Source organism: Arvicola amphibius, chromosome 13 (genome assembly GCF_903992535.2).
Source record: "Arvicola amphibius chromosome 13, mArvAmp1.2, whole genome shotgun sequence".
Lineage (NCBI taxonomy): Eukaryota > Metazoa > Chordata > Mammalia > Rodentia > Cricetidae > Arvicola > Arvicola amphibius.
Window position 1 is genome coordinate 49,324,865 of NC_052059.1, and position 19,627 is coordinate 49,344,491.

Sequence of the window (19,627 nt, forward strand, 5' to 3'; positions counted from 1 at the left end):
GGTCTTGTCTTCTGTTTTTGTTAGGAGGGACAGCAGTGTGATAAAAGAGGAAATCAAAGCCTTTCTTGCCAATCGGAGGATTTCCCAAGCAGTTGTTGCACAGGTAACAGGTAAGAGCCGGAGAGCCCTTTATTCTAGAATCATGTCTCGTCTCTGCGGTCTGTGCAGGTGTTGGACTATCGCTTATATTTCCGTGCTGCAGCCCTGTCGGCTTGGGCATGGTGACGGAAGCCTGGGATTTAAACCAGTGTCTCTGATAGCACGGACATGCTCCAGTCATTTTTCTTTTTAAACTTGTGTTAGTAAATTTTGTAACGTCAATAATAAGAAAAAAATTCCCTATTTTATAATTGAAACAGGGATGTCGTTTCCTCTTGATTATGATAGCGCCTGTGACACATGCACACCAGCTGCTGTCTGTGTCTTTATTTTTAAAAATTTGCAGTCCTCTCAGTTAAATCTAGGACTTTACCAGTAAAAAGTGACTCATGAGGAAAACGCAAGTCTTTGTTTTCCTTTTTTGTTTGGGGGTTTGTTGTTGGGACTTTGTTATGTTGTTGTTTGTTTTTTGTCTTTTCTTGAGACAGGGTGGCATGCATGCAGTTGAGGCTGGCCTCAAACTCTGTGGCTATTAATGACCTCTTGCAGCTGGGATATATGCACCCCCCCCATCCCCTACTGAAAACTGTGTCTTTTGAATGACCTTTTCTGTATGTGAAAACTTTCCTCACACCCCTCTTGGGAAGATGAGAGTCCCCATTGTCCTGTTGTTGTTGTTGTTGTTGTTTCTATCCCATACCACTCTCCACCCTGACATGTGATGTATATGTATCATTTTGGAACTCTTGAATCTGGGTGTAGGTATGCCATCACTGTTCATGTGTGCCCGTCCTTAGTTATGAAGTCCTAGAGGAACCAGAAGTTCTAACACATTGACATTTGCTGTGTTACTATGCTTTCTGCACTGACAGTGCAAGAACTGCCATCACCACCCCTTTTGCTCACAGTTGCGACCTTACGCCTTGGGCGTCTTAAGCCCTTGCCTCAGTTTTCATGCTTTGCGGTCACAGGTCGGCACCTGAGCCCCTCCAGCTCTGATGCTCCTTCTGTGGTGGAAACGCTGGTACATACTGAAGTAAATATTCTTAAGAGGTTGTTCCTGCTTAGTAATTTATTTAAAAATGTAACTTCAGAGTTAAAAGTACTAATTTCATTCCCTGTACCTATGTCAGCCAACCCTTTATGATATGTATGCATACATGCAAGGGTATATATTTTACCAGTAATATTCTTTTATAAACAATGTCTTTGTTACTGGTAAAAAGACTTTTAAACATGTCCTCTCTATAGAAGTTTTAATGGTAAAGAAAGGTGTGTGAATTTAATTATTTAAGTCTTTAGGTATTCACCAGTGGGATGTGTAAGATAAAATATTAATCTTTATCTTAAAAAAACTAAGTTACAGTGCTTAACACACTATGAGGGCAAGTCGTGTGGGTGTTACTGAAACTCATGATGTTTATGCCATGATGGGGATCTTGTCTTTTTATGCCTTTACTTTAGCCTCTAGGATTATAAGCAATATACGTCCTAGTTTGCAAACCTGGGTGTGTGGGGGAGGGAGCTAGATGAATTTGTAACATGATAGAATCGCAAGGTTGTTTTTGTTCAGAAGAGAATATTTCTGAGTATTGAATATACTGAATCTTGAATCATCTTAGGCGTGAGTGTGTGTGTGTCTCTGTGTGTGTAGGACAGAAGACAGCTTGAGTAAATCAGTTCTCTCCTTCTACTATGTGAATCCTGGGATCAAACTCACCTTGCCAGGTTTATGACAAATTCCCTTACCCTCTGAGCCAGCCCTTGTCTTGGACTTGTTGGATGAGTATCCAACATTGTTGCAAATCATAAAAAGATACCTTTAAAGGTCTTCCTTATGCCAGACATGGTGGCATATCTAAAAGCATTGTTTCATAATGAGTTAAACACAGTATATCAAATATTTCCATTTTAGAAAGGGAAACTGAAAGATGTTTTACATCTTGCTATTCAAAATACAGTCCAGGGAATAGCAGTTTTGGCATTAGCTGAAAACTTGTTAGACATATAGGAATACACGATGGCACCTCTAAATCTGCTGAAGTAGAATTTACATTTCAGCTAGATCCCGTACGTGATTTAAGTTGGAGAAGGACTGTTCTAGGAAACTGGAAAGCTTTGCAAACATGAGTTCCAGTTGGTAGGCGTTGATTATCATTGCCTCGTTCAATAATACCATCCCCCATTTGGGAAAGGAGGAGCTGAGATACACTTAGACATTTGTTACCTGTTGTGCACATGGCCTTCCTTTCACCACCATAATGATGGGATATTGTTAAAAATATCTTCCCCATTTCAGCCTCAAAGAGGTTTTCCTCTTTGTTTTTCTTCCAAAGGATTGGGTTCACATTTCTGTGAACCTACCTTTGGCTCTTCATTGTCTAAAACAAGAAATTTTAAAAAAGCATTTATTTTTGTGTGTGTTCCTGCATGAGTGTCACAGTGTATGTGTTTGGGTGAGAGTTTCTTTTTTCTTCTACCATGTGTGTTCCAGGGATTGAACTCAGGTCATAAGCCTTGGCAGCAAGAACCTTTATCCACTGAGCCATTCTGCCAGTCCAGGAAATTCTTATAATGCAACCCCCACATCCATTTTTATTGCCATCTTCTATTATGTATATTCACACAGCTGAATTTAACAACTTGCAGTTTTTAGAGTCCTGTTCATTTGCATACTCCCAAATTCTTGGTTTACCAGAAGGCCTTTACACCCCGCCCCCCCAGCATAACTCTGTCCATTCCTACTAACTGCATCTCCTTCTGTTAGGGTGGCATTCTGACATTCTGACTTTGGTTTAATCATCACCTGAGTGATACAGTTTCTTCAGAGGGTCTGTCACTGTCCTTTTACCTGGAACATTTCCCACCTACCTTGCCACCTGATAGATCTAGCTGAAGCACAAAGGAGCTGGGTGTGTTTAGCTCAAACCACACATCAAAAGGTACACTGAGGCACTGTTTCAGGGATGATTGCTTGCTCAACAGTCCCATACATTTTTGTGGGTAAGAAAGTTGCAGAACGCAGGGCGGTGGTGGCGCACGCCTTTAATCCCAGCACTCGGGAGGCAGAGGCAGGCGGATCTCTGAGTTCGAGGCCAGCCTGGTCTACAAGAGCTAGTTCCAGGACAGGCTCTAGAAACTACAGGGAAACCCTGTCTCGAAAAAAAACCCAAAAAACAAAAAAATTAAAGAAAGTTGCAGGATTTTTTTTTTTTTTTTTTTTTTTTTTTTTTTTTTTGCTATTTTGTTTTAATCTACAAAACGGGAGAATGAGGAAATTAATAAGCAGGCTTATCTACTTTTTATCTATTGGGTCACTCACTGAGTTGTGCTTCTCAGCCCGTGTCCCAGCCTGTCCAGCCAGGAAGCTAACAGAAACAGCACTTCTCATGTCTGGGAAGAACAATGAGTTAGTGATTGACCCACTCGGGAGGGTGAGCCTGGTTTAGGAAGCCTTCCCATCCCTGGAATATCTGGTCATTACTTAGACATGCTTTTCTGTTGTTCTATAGCAGATTCTCTAAAAGTCATTTGAGTTCAACTCTAATATGTGAAATCAACCTTAAGATAAAAATCAGAGCGGATGGTGCCTAACAACAGAAAATGCTAAATAAAAAAGTGTAGCAAGGTGCAAAATTCCAACACATGTGCTGTTCCAGAAGTAAATGCAGAGGCTGCTTTTTATAGATCTGGAGGGCTTCTATAATAAGATAAACAAGAAGTGCAGGGGTGGGGTCTGTATAAATAATATCCTGCTGATAGGAGAAATGACAGTGTAAACAGGATATAATAACAGTGCCTGCCGAATTCCCAGCATGTTATTTGTAGATTCCGTCACAGTCGCAGCTGCTCCCACCATGGGTGGATTTTTACCTCTGCAAGAGGTCGGCCAAGATTCTAGCTTCTCACTAACAATGATAGGGTGGTGAGCATAGCCTTGGCTTTGTAATAAACACTTGCATTTTATATTCACTGTTAGTAAAATGTTTTCTTAGGCTGTTTAAGAATTTCTAAAACAAAAAAAAATTTAATGACCTCTGGGAAAAATTGGGCACACACAGAATAAATGAGTAAATATACAAAAGTTGATGAGTATTATCAGCCAAAGAAATAAACTAATTGGTGTCATGTCTTCTGGAAAAAAAATGAATGCATGGGAGAAGAAAAAGTTAGCATCTCTGAATTTTAAGAACTTTATTATAATTGTGTTGAATTGTTGGGGTAAGCAGACACTGAGTTCATTCTTTCTGTCATTTAATCATCTTGTGACCCACAACCTCATTTTCCTTACTTATAAGATGTGGGACTTTAACTCAATAATTGTTCTCTTAGTCATTGTAACAAAATGTCATAAACGGGGTAGTATACAAACATAGAGATGTATTTCTCATGGTTCTGGGGTCCAGGAAACCCTGAGCTAATGCAGGTTTCATGCCTGGGGACTGCCTGCTTTTCTGACTCGTACACTACTCGTTCTTGCTGGGTCTTCTCATGGTGGAAGGGGTGAAGGTGCTGATCCTGTTCGTGAAGGTCTGCCCTCGTGACTTGAGTCCTCCCAAAGGCCCCCCACATGTGAAGCATCACCTTACAAGCAAGGATCTCCATAAAAGGCTTGAGGTGGGGCACAGACATCCTCACTATAGCAGCTCCACTTTTCCCCCACTTGTCCAGTTCTACCTGGCTCTTTAAACTGCAAGTACATTTGGCACTTGTATCTACTTAGATCTAGCAATTTCACTTCCAGCTACAGTCATACCACTTGCCTTGTTATATATCTCTAAAGTGAAGAAAGAAAATATTATATACGAGTCAGCAATTTTACAATCGCAAAAAAATTGTATTGCTCTTTTTTTTTAATCACAGAACTTTAGACCAGGTGTTATAAACCAACTAAGATATCAGTTTACATTTTTAAAACTAAACTTTATTGTCTAGAGCAGTTTTTAGTTCACAACAAGATTGAACAGAAAGTTGAGAGACTTCCAAAATATCTTCTGGTCCACCATGCGTACCCAGTCACTGTCACTGCCCACGGTGTCCCATTGGTTGCAGTCAGCGAACCTATGCTGATGTCATATGCTAGGAACTAGCACCCCTAGTTGACAGTAGGCCTCCTCTTGGTATTGTACATGCCATTGGGGTTTTGACAGAGGTCAACAGTGTATTCCACAATTAAAATACCACACAGGATGATATCACAGCTGTCAAGGTTATCTGTGCCCTGCCTGTTTGTTCCTTGTTCTCCCTAAGTACTGCAATCATGCCTCTCTGCCAAAGGGTCTTGTCATTGGAGTCAAGTCTTGATAGCGCCCACCTGGGTTCTTTAGTGACTAACTGCTCCTCTGTGTCACTTCATAGCTCAAGCACTCGTTTTCTTCTACTGATGAGTAATATCTGGTTGTCTGGATGCCACGCCTTACCAGTTTCCTACTAGCAGATCTTGTCAATTATGAATAAAGTTGATATTAAAAAGTAGAATTTATATATAAATTAGAATAGCAGTGTTTCTAGAGCCTAAATCAGACTGTAGAATTGTTCTGTTATAATAGTCAGAAATAATTCATTTGCTCATCTGACAAGACTTTATCAGAATTTCACTGACTTTTAAGTAGATATCCAGTTTGAAAACTGTCTGTTATCTGTCTACACAAGCAGGCTTTGAGGTGGGAGATAATGGCTGTCTCCAAATTAAATGTTTGGAGCTGTAGTTTCCCACTCGTTCTGAGCAGGCTCTCTCTATAGTGTTAGAAGTGTTTTGTGTCATGTATTTGGGGCTTTCTCTTGTTTTACAGCTCTTGGAGACTGATTTTTATTCTATCTTCCTCTTCAAATTTTGGATAAGCTGTTTGCTTGTAAAACCAGCACGTGTGGGCACACCATTTTCCTGCATGGGAAGAAACCCACCTCTGACGTGCAGTGCCCGTATTTTCTCGCTCTGGTGGTGGCTGAGAAGCTCAAGTGCAGAGAGCTCCTGAGGAGGCTGTTTTAAACTAGCCTGTGTAGTCGCTGCAGTGTATGTGTTCCTCTGGGCTTCCGTAGTCTCAAGCGCAGTGTGGAGGGTTACACGTTTCCATGCTGAAGTTAGGTTGGTTGCCAATCTTACAGTGAGAACCATCTTCTCTATTTGAAACTTAAATCAGAAACCGCATTAAACTGCTTCACATGCCCATTAGGCTTGCCAGAGACTGCTGAAGGTGATGCACCGCTGTGCTTTCCAGCACACTCTGCAGTTCTCATTTCTGTTTCTTTCATCACCAACTAACAAACAAACCTGTGCATAAAATGTAATGTCCCTTTGTGAGATAAATAATTTCTTGCCAGAATATAATTTTACTTTTTCTTACCATTAAGTACTAGTGAACTGAGGTGGTGGGGTGGGAGCAACGACGGCTTCCTGAGCAAAGGCTCTCATTCCCCAAGCCTAATGACTGAGATCCATCCGTGGAGCTCCCTTGGTGGAAGGGGAGAGGGAACTCCTGAAAGTTGTCCTCAGACTGCCGCGTGCATGAGTACAGGCAAGACAGCAGTGCACGTTTAGGAAAGAAAAAGAAACAACAACAGAAGAAACCTAAGCCTGGTGACACATGACTATAATCCCAGCACTAAGAAAGTAGAGGCCATGTAGTATCAGGAATTCAGAATTATCCTTGGTCGAACTCAAGATCAGCCTGAATTATGTGAGGTCAGGCCCTAAACAAACAATAAATACTTAAAAAACAAAACAGGAATAAATGTCCGAATGGGGATACCAGTGTCCTAGGAAGCAAGTCAGGAGGCACTTCCTGTGAGATGGTAGGTAGTTCACCCAAGGCTAAGCTGTACCCACATGACTACTGTCTCTAGGTCTCCCGGGCAGAGGTGTGGATAGTGTCCTGCTTTTGAGCCTGTTCATTTAAAGGGCCTATCCCAGATAATATTACCAAAGACTTGTCGTTTTTCATGACGAACTTGTAGAAGCCAATGTTTTTAATTCTGTATTTAAAAAGCCGGAAGAGTCTTGCTATGTCATCCTGGCTAGCTTTGAATTTACTATGTAGCTCAGTGTTGTCTCCAACCCTACATCCTCCAGCCTTAACTCTTTAAATGCTGTGACTTTATAAGTATGTGGTACCATGGTCTTTTTTCGGGGGTTGGGGGTGGGGGTTGAGACAGGATTTCTCTGTGTAACAGCCCTGGCTGTCCTGGAGCTCACTGTGTAGACCACTCTGGCTTGAACTCACAGAGGCACGCGTTGCCACCACCCAGCTATAACAGGTCTATTCTCATGTCTTTGTTTGTTTGTTTGAAGTAAGACAATTTTTATTTTAATGTTTTGAGTTTGCGTCCTTTTAAAAACTAGAATATGTTATTTTCTATTTGTTTTCTTTTGACAGTTTTTAACAGAAAGATTGCCTTTTACTCCCAGTCTCTTCCACTGCTTAGATGACTTTTGAAGGCTGTTACACGCATTTCCTTTGATTTTCCCAGGAGATAGAGTGTCTTTGAAATATTTGTGTGTGTGATAATCTCAAGACTAATATCTCTTAATCTTTGTTGGTCTGTGTGTTGAGTCTCTGGTTTGGCCTTATCATTAGGCAAGTGACTGCCGTGAGTTCTAGAGCCAGTTGTTCTGCTTGGTAGCAATATGTACCCTCTAGGCCAAACCTCTTTTTAAGAGTCCTTATTTTTAGTTGTAACTGATGTGACACTTACCAAGTGCTGGATGCTGTGCTAACTGCTGTATATAATTGAGAAACAGGTGTGAAGTTCCACAGTTACAGATGAGAAAACCAAGGCAGGGAGGTGGCTGGCTGACCCATCGGGTAGCTTCTTGTTGAATGTAGTCAGGGTTCCTAAGCTTAGGCAGGTCAATGCAGGCAGGATGTGTGTAGTCTGAGATGAAACTGCAGCTGTGTAGGGCCTGGGTTAGTTTATCACCTGCTTTCCAGAGAGTAACTTGTTCTGTCCCATACCCAGTAAGGGGCTGAATCAGGATTTTGAATCCAGGCTCTGCTTAGTTCTGACCAGCATCCATTGCCCATTTATCTTTGTCCAGATTGACTTTATGAAGCTAGGCTACTCAAATATGTTGATCAGTTTTATAGTCCTAAACTGTATAACATGAACATAGAGAAAGCATAAATTAAAAAATAAATTTACCCCCCTCTTTTGATGGCAGTTGGAGCGGCACTGCTCTCATGAATTGAGTTGGGAGTAGATGGTAGTTTGTTTTTTCCTTAAAATTTTGTTCACTGTGTTTGATTATAGACCTGGTTGACATACCATTATGGCACACACTTTCCTTAGGACTCTTTATCTCTGCAGAGATAAGCTCCACGTCAACTCATGCTTTAATAATTGAGTCATCTTTTTCTTGGTCAGTGCATCTGACTGAAGGTATTTACAACTTAAGTTTCCATCAAGTACTGCCTTGATTCCTTCATTACAAAAGTTTGTATATGTTGGGTTCTTTGCTTCTAATAATCTCAAAGTATTTTATAATTTCCTTATGGTTTCTTCCTTGACTCATTGGTTAGGAAAGTGTTGTTTAATTTCCATATGTTATTGAATTTCCTAAGGTTTTTTCCTTCTGTTTTCTCATTGAACTCAGGATCTTGTGCATATTAGGCATGCACTCCACCACTGTTCCTTATTCCAGATTTCATGGCAATTGGAGAACACACCTGTTTATTCCTTCTGGAAATAGTGTCATCCCTTCTGGATACTGTCACATGTACACTCCCCCTGTAGTTTGAGGACTGAGAGATATGTCCTTCCCTAAAGGAAAGTTAAAGTCACCTTGGTAAACATTTGAGAGCGATGTGTTTTCATCACGTGTTGGGTAGAATGTTAGGCTTTGTTTCCTGTTCATGCGTTGTTTCCTTATTGCTCTCTTAATTATTTTACTTCTGGAATGTGGGGTTATTGGTATCACCATTTATTAGCCTTACCCATTTCTCCCTTCAGTTCTCATAAGTTTTTTGAAGTTCTGTTTTGTGTATGTGTTTTTAGTTGTATCTTCTTATGCACTGACTGTGTGTTTGTGTTCAAGGCAGTCTCGCTATGTAACTCAGGCTTACTTGGAACACTTGACCGTCTTGTCTTGACATCTAAAGTTCCAGGATTATAGGCATATGCTACATGGCCAGCTCTGTAAATTCTCTCAGCATTGAGGATGCCTTTGTTTTTTTCTATGGTTTTAAGATTTACATTACGGTTTATTTTGTCTGATGGTGGCTGCTTTCTACATGATCTGCCTTTTCCAGTCTTGCTTCCAATTTATTTGTCTTTGAATATGAAACCTGTGTCATACAGACAGCATATAGTTGAGCATATATTTATTTTTCTCTCATACAGTACATCCAACTGCAGCTTCCCTTCCCTCCACTCTTCCCATTGCCCCCACCTCTCCTTTCCCCGAGATATCCCCCCCCCCCCCCCCCCCCCGGAAAAAGGCAGGCCTCCCAGTATATCAATCAGCCAAGCATGATCAGTAAGACCAGGCACAAACCCTCCCATCAAGGCTGGGCGAGGCAACCCACTGTAGACAGAGACTGATTATTTGTTTCCCAGCTGCCCAGACCCAAATAATCACAGAGAAACTATATTAATTGCAACACTGTTTGGCCTATTAGCTCAAGATTCTTATTACTAACACTTACATCTTAAATTAACCCATCTTTATTAATCCGTGTATTGCCATGAGGCTATGGCCTACCAGTAAGGTTCTGGTGGTGGTGTCTTTCTTCTTCAGTAGCTACATGGTGTCTCTTTGACTCTTTCTCTCTCTCTCTCTCTCTCTCTCTCTCTCTCTCTCTCTCTCTCTCTCTCTTTCTCTTTCTCTTTCTCTCTCTCCCATATATATATTCTGATTTCCCACCTGGCTTTACTCTGCTAAGCCATTGGCCCAAAGAGCTTTATTCATCAACCAATAAACCAATAAAAGCAACTCATATGCAGAAGGACATCCCACATCAACCCACTAGAAGGAAAAGAGTCTAACTCCAACTGTAAGGAGTTTCTCCAAAATACCAAGGCAACAACTATAACATACATGTCAAGGCCCTAGTGTAGACCTATGCAGACTCCAAAATTGCCACTTCAGTCTCTGTGAAACCGCAGGAGCTCTGCTTAGTTGATTACATAGGCAGTGTTCTCCTAGTGTCCTTAACTCCTATGGCTCCCTCTCTTCTATAGGGTTCTCTGAGCTCCAAGAGAAAGGACCCAATGGAGACCTTCAACCTGGGCACGCTTTCCTTCCTTCTCTTTCTCGCTTTATTGATTTTATTTATTTATTTATTTATTTATTTATTTATTTATTTATCTATTTATCTATTTATTATTTTTGTTAGCCTTATTTGGTTCTATCCTAGGTCTCTGGGCTCTATAACCTCTACTTTTGGGTCATCCAGACAGTGTTGGGCATGGGTTCCTTCTCTTGTCACAGGCCTCAAATTAGACTAGTCATTGGTTGGCCCCCTTCCACAAGTTCTTTGCCACCATTGCTCCAGCACACCTTTCAGGAAGGACAGACTATAAGTAGAAAGTTGTGTGACTGGGTTGGTATCCCACTTCCACCACTTGAGCTTTGCCTGGTTACAGAAAATGGACACACAGTTCAGGTTCCATATTCTCTATTATTAGGAGTCCCCACTAAGGACTATTTTTTTTTTTTTTTTTTAGATAGTAGAATGACTATACCAGCTTGCTTCTTAGGTCCATTTGCTTGTAAAGTCTTTTTCCAACCCTTTACTCTGAGGTAATGCCATCTTTGATGTTGAGGTATTTTTTTGTATGCAGCAGAAGAATGGATCTTGTTTTCACATCCACTCTATTAGTCTATATCTTTTTATTGGGGGAACTAAGTCCATTGATATTGAGAGATAACAATGCCCAGTGGTTGTTAATTCCTGTTATTTTAGTGGTGGTGGGGGTGGATGGGTGGGTGGGTGGGTGGGTGGGTGGATGTGCTTTCCTTCTTTTAGTTTTGGTGATGTGCAGTTATTTATTTCCTTTATTTTCATGAATATAGTTAACCTCCTTGGGTTGGACTTTTCCTTCCAGTACCTTCTCTAGGACTGGCTTTGTAATTTGACTTTATCATGTAGTATAAAATGTTATCTACCTATGGTGGTTGAAAATTTTGTTGGTTGTAGTCTCGGCAGGCATCTCTGGTCTCTTAAAATCTGCAGGACAGGCCCTTCTAACTTTTTAGAGTCTCCATTGAGAAGTTGGGTGTAATTCTAATAGGTCTGACTTCTTATGTTACTTGCTCTTTTTCTCCTTATAGCTTTTAATATTCTTTTTTTGTTCTATTTCGTGTTTTAGTTATTATGTGGTGAGGGGACTTTCTTTTCTGCTCCAATCTATTTGGTGTTCTGTAAGTTTCTCATACCTTTATAGACATCTCCTTCTCTAAGTTAGTGAAATTTTCTTGTATGATTTTGTTGAAAATATTTTCTGGGTCTTTGAGCTGGGTTTCTTCTCTTTCTTCTATTCCTATTAATCTTAAATTTGATCTTTTCATAGTGTCTCAGATTACCTCAATGCTTTGTGTCAAGAATTTTTTAGATTTACCATTTTCTTTGATTGATGTATCTGTTTTTTCTATCATGCCTGAGATTCTCTCTTCTGTCTCCTGTATTCTGTTGGTGAAGCTTGCCTCTGTAGTTCCTGTTAGTTTACCTAGATTTTTTATTTCCAGGATTCCCTTAATTTGCATTTTCCTTTTGCTTCTATTTCCATTTTTAGTCTTAAACAGTTTTTTTTTACATTTCCTTCAACTATATTTTCTTGGTTTTTTGTATTTGTTTTTGTTTTTTTGAGACAGGGTTTCTTTGTGTAGCCTTGTCCTAGAACTCACTCTGTAGACCAGGCTGACCTCAAACTCACAAAAGGTCCACCTGCCTCTGCCTCTTAAGTGCTGGGATTAAAGGCGTGCACCACCACCCCTAGGCTTTTTTTTTTGGTTTTCTTTAACAGATTTATTCATCTCCTTTTAAGGGCTTCCATCATCTTTATAACGTTTTAAGGTCCTTTTTTGTGCGTCAGGACTATTCAGAGCTTGCTGTGGTAGGAGAGCTGGACTCTGGTGGTGACATATTGCCTTGGCTCTTGTTGATTCTGTTCTTACTGGTGTTTAGATGTCTGGGTTTGGGGTGATTATAGGTCTAGGTGCTGATTTCTGAGTTTGTCTTTGTTGGATGGGTGTTTTGTTCCTTGGTTTCTCTTTCCTCACTGATGGTCATTGTGGCCTGTAATTGAGTGGGGGGTCTGCACCCAAGTTGGGGTCTGGTACATGGCTACAAGAAGGGGTGCAGGGATTAAGGTAAGGGTGGGAGGGCACTGAGAGAATGGGAGAGGTCTGCAGGCAGGTGACCTTCCTGGAGTTCTGGTGGCTAGTGTGGCCTCTGGTTGAGCAGACCATACTTGAATATATAGTGGTTTTTTTTTATCTGTTCTGCCGGCTTCTGTCTTCTTTTAGAATATTTAATTCATTAAGATTTAATGTAATTTAATGATAGACAAGATTTGTATCTACCCTGTTCTCTGTACATCTTGTGCCTTTTAGTTCCTTTTTTATTGCTTCCTCTTTTTGTTAAGTGAATATTTTCTAGTGTATAAGTTTAAATACCTTGTTATTCGTTACATGGTTTGAGTTATTTTTTTTTTGGCAGTTGCACTAAAGATTACTACTGGTGTATTAATCTATAATAATCTAGTCCAGATAAATATCAACCTAATTTCAATACAACTTTGGTCTTGCATAGCTTCATTTTCTTCTTGTTTTGTGCCATTGTTGTCATACACATTGTATACTAATTAATACATGTATTCATTAACTTAAATATGTAACTATTGTGTTACATTTTTCTTTTCAATAAAATTGGAGCACAGGGGACTTAGGACTAAAATACTTTTGTCTTTCTGTTTATGGATGCAGTTTTCTTTCTCATCTGTGTTTGCTTGCTGCCACTTGCTCCATCACAACAGCAGCAGGGGGGCATAACGAAGCAATGCCACTCACCTCAGGAAACTAGGAAGCAGGGAGACCACAGGACTGGGGACATAGACCCTTCCAGTGTGTACTCTTAGGGACCTTATTCCTCCAAGTAGGCCTCACCTCTCAAAAGCCATCCGCTGGAGACATTTTTAGATGCATCCTGTAGCACCATTACTTTCTCTGTCTTAAGTGTATCCACGCTCCTGTCTAATGGCCTCTCTTTATACCTCAGTGTGTCCTTTGTATATTCCTTTCAGGAAAGTACTGTCACGTTACCTTTGTCCCGTGGGCAGTGTCCTAAGTCTCCTTCCATGGCTTCTCTGAGACGCCTACTTTTAGCCCTAGTGAGCTTGCTTTCTACGTAATGTTTCTTTTATTTCCATCTTTTTATCCTTGATTTTGAAACATTTTTATTACAGTTTTGTTTATTTTATATGCATGGGCAGAGGCACATGAGTGCCATGGGCCATAGGTAGAGATCAGAAGGCAACTTGTGAGAATCGGTTCTCTCCTTCCAACATGTGGATACCATGGATTGAACTCCGGATACCAGACTTGGAGGTACCTTTATGTGCTGAGACATCTTACTAGCCTTCTTTTGAGATTTGAGAGATTTATGGTGTTCGTAGGTGTGGATTTTTGGCTAACATACTTGAAGGTCACTGGGTACCTTTAAAATGTTAAGGTTTTTCATTCAGTTTTCAGTGATTTTAGTCATTAATTTTCTCAGTGTTCTTTTTTAACTTTTGTGTATCCTAAGAGTCTCGTGTGTATTGGGTATGTGTATGTCTGTGCAGCTTTGCTCCAGGGTGCTCGTTCCCGTCTCCTGTTCCCCATAATGTCATCTCAGGTGACCTTTGCAGTGCTGAGACGACCACCTCACTACTTCCTGTTTGCTGTGGAACCTTGCCGGTGAACTTTTCATTTATAATTTTAAACTCTAGAATTTCTGTCTGGTTCTTCCATATAATTATTGTCTCTCTTAATAGTTTTTGTAGGCTAAGACATTTTTCTCATCCTTTCCTGTTGTTCTTTTGACTTTTAGCTCTCTTCATATATTTAAAACCGTTTGTATAATTGGGAAATGAGTCCTCATCGTCTCAGTTTCTGTATGGACAATTTTTTCTGTTCTTGAATTGTGTTTTGTTACGTTGTGTTGTTTGGTTTTTGATTGATTGGAGAGTTGTCTCACTCTGTGGCCTTGGTTGGCTTTGAACACTTGGTAATCCTTCTGCCACTGCCACGTGTTGGGATTACGGCATGAGTCACCTCGGCCAGCTTCCGGGTCACTTTTTATTGACAGTGGGTTTGTTTGTTTGTTTGTTGTGTTTTTAAGACTTCCTTCCATTGTGTGTGGGAGTGGTGTGTGCCTGGTGCCGTGGAGGGTGGAAGAGTTAAAGATGATTGTGAGCTGCCTTGTAGGTGCTAAGAACCAAACCTGCACAGTAGCCTTCCGTAATTTGCACAGCTTTGGAAAGGGTAGCTTTGAGAATGGTGGTCGGTGCTTTTCCAGAAGCTGTCTTGCTTTATTTCCTTTCACAGAGGCTTGTTGTGGTAGAGATTCTTGCTATACTATTTCCACTGACTTTACTTGAACAGGTCCTAAAGGAACAGTGACTCCAATTTTGTCCCTGTAACAATGTCCTCCACATATGAAACTGGTGCACAGACACTCAAGCCAATAAGGCCAGGCTAATACAGCATCAATCAGCTTGTACTGGTAAGAACTCCGCGGTGAGATTGTGGCCACCAAGAGTTAAGGCAAAATTTTTAAATTGAGTGGAACACAGAACCAAGAAGAGGCAAGAAGAAATCTGTATTTTTCAGTCCCACCATGATCACATACACATTTCTCAAAACTCATTCTATACATAGGAATTTGTTCTCTTTGTAGAATATACCTTAGTTTATAACAGACATACAGGGTTTTAAAATTGGAAAACTGGGAGATGAGAAAAATCTCAAATCCAGTTAAACCCAGGTCTGAGTAAGCAACAGTGGGAAGTCTGGGTCAGGACAGAATGAACACGCTGACTGCAGGTCAGAAGTTGGTGTGAAGGTCACAGAGCCAAAGTGTTTGTCTTAATCATCTATTGCTGCATAAACCTTTATCCTAGAATTTATTAGCATCCTGAGATATAAGCCTTTAGTATTCCAGACAGCAATATAGGTCAGAAATACAGGAGCAGCTTAGCCAGGTTATTTAAGCTTAAGCGTAAAAATTGAATCTGACACCCTCTTTTAGCTTCCATGGGCACCAACCACACTTGTGGGTACACATCATTCTACACACAATAGAAATAAATAAGTCTTTTTTAAAAATTGTCGATAAAAAGTGACCCCGAAACTGGTCATGGTGGCTCATGCCCTAATCCCAGCACTCAGGAGGCAGAGGCAGAGGCAGAGGCAGAAAGATTACCAAGTGTTCAAAGCCAACCAAGGCTACACAGTGAGATACTGTCTCCAATCAATCGGAATCCAAACAACAAAAGATAATACAAATGAAAGAAGTCCATACAAAACATAGCAAGAGGGCTTATGAGGTTGCTGTCACCTGGGTTACATGAGGGTTAGACGTATAGTGTAGAAGATGGAGAACATTCCAAGACGTGGAGCAAAGGTAAGTCACTTAATATGTGTAGAATCGTAAATTGTATGCTCTTTAAAACTATATATATATATATATATATATATATATGTATGTATGTATGTATAAGTTTATGTTACATGTATTGAGAAAGTCTTATGCATTCATACCAAATAAACAAGGATGACTCTAAGGTAGAAAGTAAGAAAGTGGTAGGAAAGAACTGTTTTCCTCTGTGTGTTCAACACACTTGAATTTTTATAGAGAATCATGTTTTGCTTAGAAATTGAATCGGGAGCTTGGTAGTGACACTCACTTATATAATCTATCACTCAGTAGGGTTAAGTCGGAAGATTATTTGTGTGGGCAGGCTTGAGACACATAGTAACTTCCAGGCCAGCCTGGGCTATCTAGTGAGACTCTGACTCAAATATAACAAAACATATTTAAACATCTGATTGTGTTGTGAAAGTGAATTAGAGAAATGGTAGCAGTTCTGCAGGAGGAAATCGCTGAGATGTGCAGTGGTCTAATTTAAGAGGAGCATTCATGGGGATTTTATATTTTGTGGTTCTGGGATGACATATTCATGTCATCAGTTACTTCAGTTGTCCCGGTTAAGATTCCAAAATGCAGGAATGATGACTAGAAGGAGGAGATCTGGCAAGAGTTCGGGAAGAGAGTAGGTAAGACTGAGCTCACTCACAGGAAGACAGGTAGATGAGTGGAGTGGAGAGGAGCTAGGTTGCTGTGTGGTCTGTGAGACGTTCTCGTTGACGGTGCCTCGCTGGTGCTTTTCAAGAACAGGCTGTGCCCCAAGAGTCTCTTGCATTTACATTTTAAGGCATTATTGTTGATAGTTATGATGGTCAAAGGCAGGAGCTTAAATGTGGAATCCCAGGGACCACTAATGTGTAGGGAGCTAACATAGCACCTGGAGTCAGAGATGCTCTTTTCTGGAGGAGCTGCATCCCTCATTCCAAGGATGATGATATGAATGGCCGGTAGTGTCATATTCCATAAATTTGGCAGGACACAAAACATGGAATGGTAGGGTGCAGCATTAAGATTTAGGAGACTGGGTTATGGTTGAGAGCCCCCTAGTGGAAGGGAGTGGGTGTTTAAGCACCTGGAAGCAGCCAATACAGCTCAAGTTCAGAAAGTATTGTGAATGGGGCCTCAAGACTGTTTCCACCTCCTTTGGATATAATAAGTTATATATAAATTTGTCTTTACTTCTGCCCCACCAGAGGTAGAAAAGAGGATTTTGAAGAGCTGAAACTTTTACAGAGATTTTCTTCTACAGCAGGGAAGGGAGTGTCAGGGAATTTTTCTCTCCAGGGAAGTAGCAGAGCTGACAGGCAGTGAAGAGAAGCTGCTGGGACCTGAATGCCCAGTCCCACCGAGCTTTCCAACCAGCCCTTGAGAAAAATAATTTCCAAGTGTGACCTTTGCTGTTTAGCCGTCTGTTCGCAGTGCCCCTTCTGGAAATGGCTGACTGTACTGGTTTATTTCCTGCATTGTTGTCTGAGTCTGAGGTGGGTCAGGAGGACAGCTTGTATTACTTGCCCCTCCCTTTGTTTTATTAAATTCATAATTACAAAGAGAGAAACTTGTGTGACATGTTTTTAAGTCAGTCACATAAATTGCAGACAAAGGGCAAAAGTGGCCTTTTTATAAGTCTTCATTCACTTTAATTACAGTATTTCTAAAAGAATCAACAAGAAACTATAATATTCAGTGTCGAATTCCAGAAATTGCAACATTTATAGAAAGATTAAGGAAGCTGTAGAAAGCCGGGCGGTGGTGGCACATGCCTTTAATCCCAGCACTCGGGAGGCAGAGGCAGGCGGATCCCTGTGAGTTCGAGGCCAGCCTGGTCTACAAGAGCTAGTTCCAGGACAGGCTTTAAAAAAAAAAAAGCTACAGAGAAACCCTGTCTCGAAAAACCAAAAAAAAAAAAAAAAAAAAGAAAGGAAGCTGTAGAAGTAGAAATGTAGGAAAGTTTACAATTTAAGATTTATAGTGTGTGCCTGTAAGCTTTTGATTATATAGACATAAATGTGGTACATAACATATAAGATTATATTTTCATAAAAGTATGTACTTCCTGATTTGTATCAAGTGTATATTACATACTAATATATATTCTATCTACTTTTTAAATTTCAGAAATTTGTGAGGATCTTTTTAAAATTGAAGTATGTTCAGTAGGTGACAACTTGATGACTTTTATGAAGTACAGGCACCTACCTTCCACATCAGTAAAGAGCATCACTGGCTACCACATAGACTTTCATTCTCAACCTTTCTTTTCCTACATGGGTACCAGTATTTGCATCCCTATGGATAGTATAGTGTATGGTTTTTGTGTCTGGTGTTTGGGAAGCAGCTTTGTTTCTGTGAGGACTGCCCACATGGGTACATATACGAGTAGTTTATCCTTCTCCTGTGCTATAGCAGTATGAAGTAGAGGACACAGATATCATAGTATTTGCATTCTGCAGCTGATGGCTGTTTAGCTTTTGAACCATGGCTGCTATGTGTAATGTTCATTTTTGAGGCTTCTGGTGCATGTCTTTTGAGTATGTTTGTGCTGGATAAGTACTCATTTCTATGGGCTGTATATCCAGAATTTACCTTTTGTGGAAATTGTTAATTTGTTTCTGAAAATAGCCCTGCCATATATGATTCCCATGGCTGTACTAACACTAAGTATAATGGCTTATTGTTAAGTTAGTTTTGGTTTTTGATTTTTTTTTTTTGGTAGCTTTTAAAAAGCATTAAATTTAGCCGGTCAGTGGTGGCGCACGCTTTTAATTCCCAGCACTCGGGAGACAGAGGGAGATGGATCTCTGTGAGTCAAGGCCAGCTTGGTCTACAAGAGCTAGTTCCAGGACAGGCTCCAAAACTACAAAGAAACCCTGTCTCGAAAAACCACCAAAAAAGAAAAGAAAAATTTAAATACATGGCAATATTTTGTAATGAAAATAAGTATATTGTAACTGATATCCTTTTGATGGGCTATTGCCACCTTTGCCACAGCATGAACAAATAGTTCTCCTACCTTGTGAGCTCTTTGGTTAATTCTGTGTGTGTTCTAATGTGAGGAAAATTTAATATTGGAGCAAGCTAACAGATCTCATACTTTTTCTTAACAATTTTTTTTAACTTCCCTGTTTTTTTACCTATGTGACAACAGTAGGAAATCCATTTGAATGGTTTTATTTGGTTGGCAAGAAAATGGATTTTGATTTCATGGACAGGGTTTCTCCGTGTAGCCCTGGTTGTCCTGGAACTCACTCCATAGACCAAACTGGCCTCGAGCTCACAGAATTCTGTCTGCCTCTGCCTTCCAAGTGCTGGGATTAAAGGCATAAGCCACCACTGCCCAGCCATTTTCTTCATGCTTATTTTAAGGGTAGTATAAAAAAGATACCATGGTGCCTGAAGCTAGATTTTGCTGAAAATATTGCCAAACACTGCTAATTTAATTGTCCAGAATAATCAACAGCACTAGCTGCCAGAACAGACATTGCATGGACTCTCTACCACAGGGAACCATCTCTGGGGATTACTTGGAAGCATTTTCAAAAAGAGAATCTTGTCCTTTGGAAAAGAAAGATGGTAGATGAGTGAGATGACTCTTTGGGTAAAGGTACTTGATACCAAGCCCGACAACCCCCATGTTGTTCAGTCCTGAAACCCCAGTGATAGAGAAGAACTGACTTCCACATGTTGTCCTCTGACCTTGTGCACTGGACACACTCACCTACACACAAGTGTTAAGACAAAGAGTAAAAGTTTTTAGTCAGAGAACTTTCCTTCATAATGTTCCTTTTACCTTCTCCCCCCATGTTCTCAATAGTTATCTTCTAACAGGAGTTGTTAAGTGTCTGAAAATCCTGAGGTCTTGCTTTTAGTTAACATTTGATAATGCCATGGTAGCCCTGCATCCT

At 40.4% G+C, this 19,627-nt stretch overlaps 1 protein-coding gene across 1 annotated transcript in view; it reads left to right on the forward strand.

Annotated features, from left to right (window-relative positions):
- Positions 1–19,627, forward strand: part of Hmbox1 (homeobox containing 1) — a 125,476-nt gene that overhangs the window by 59,939 nt on the left and 45,910 nt on the right. The window contains 1 exon segment of the mRNA XM_042054104.1: positions 25–110. Coding sequence (XP_041910038.1) covers positions 25–110 — 86 coding nt within the window.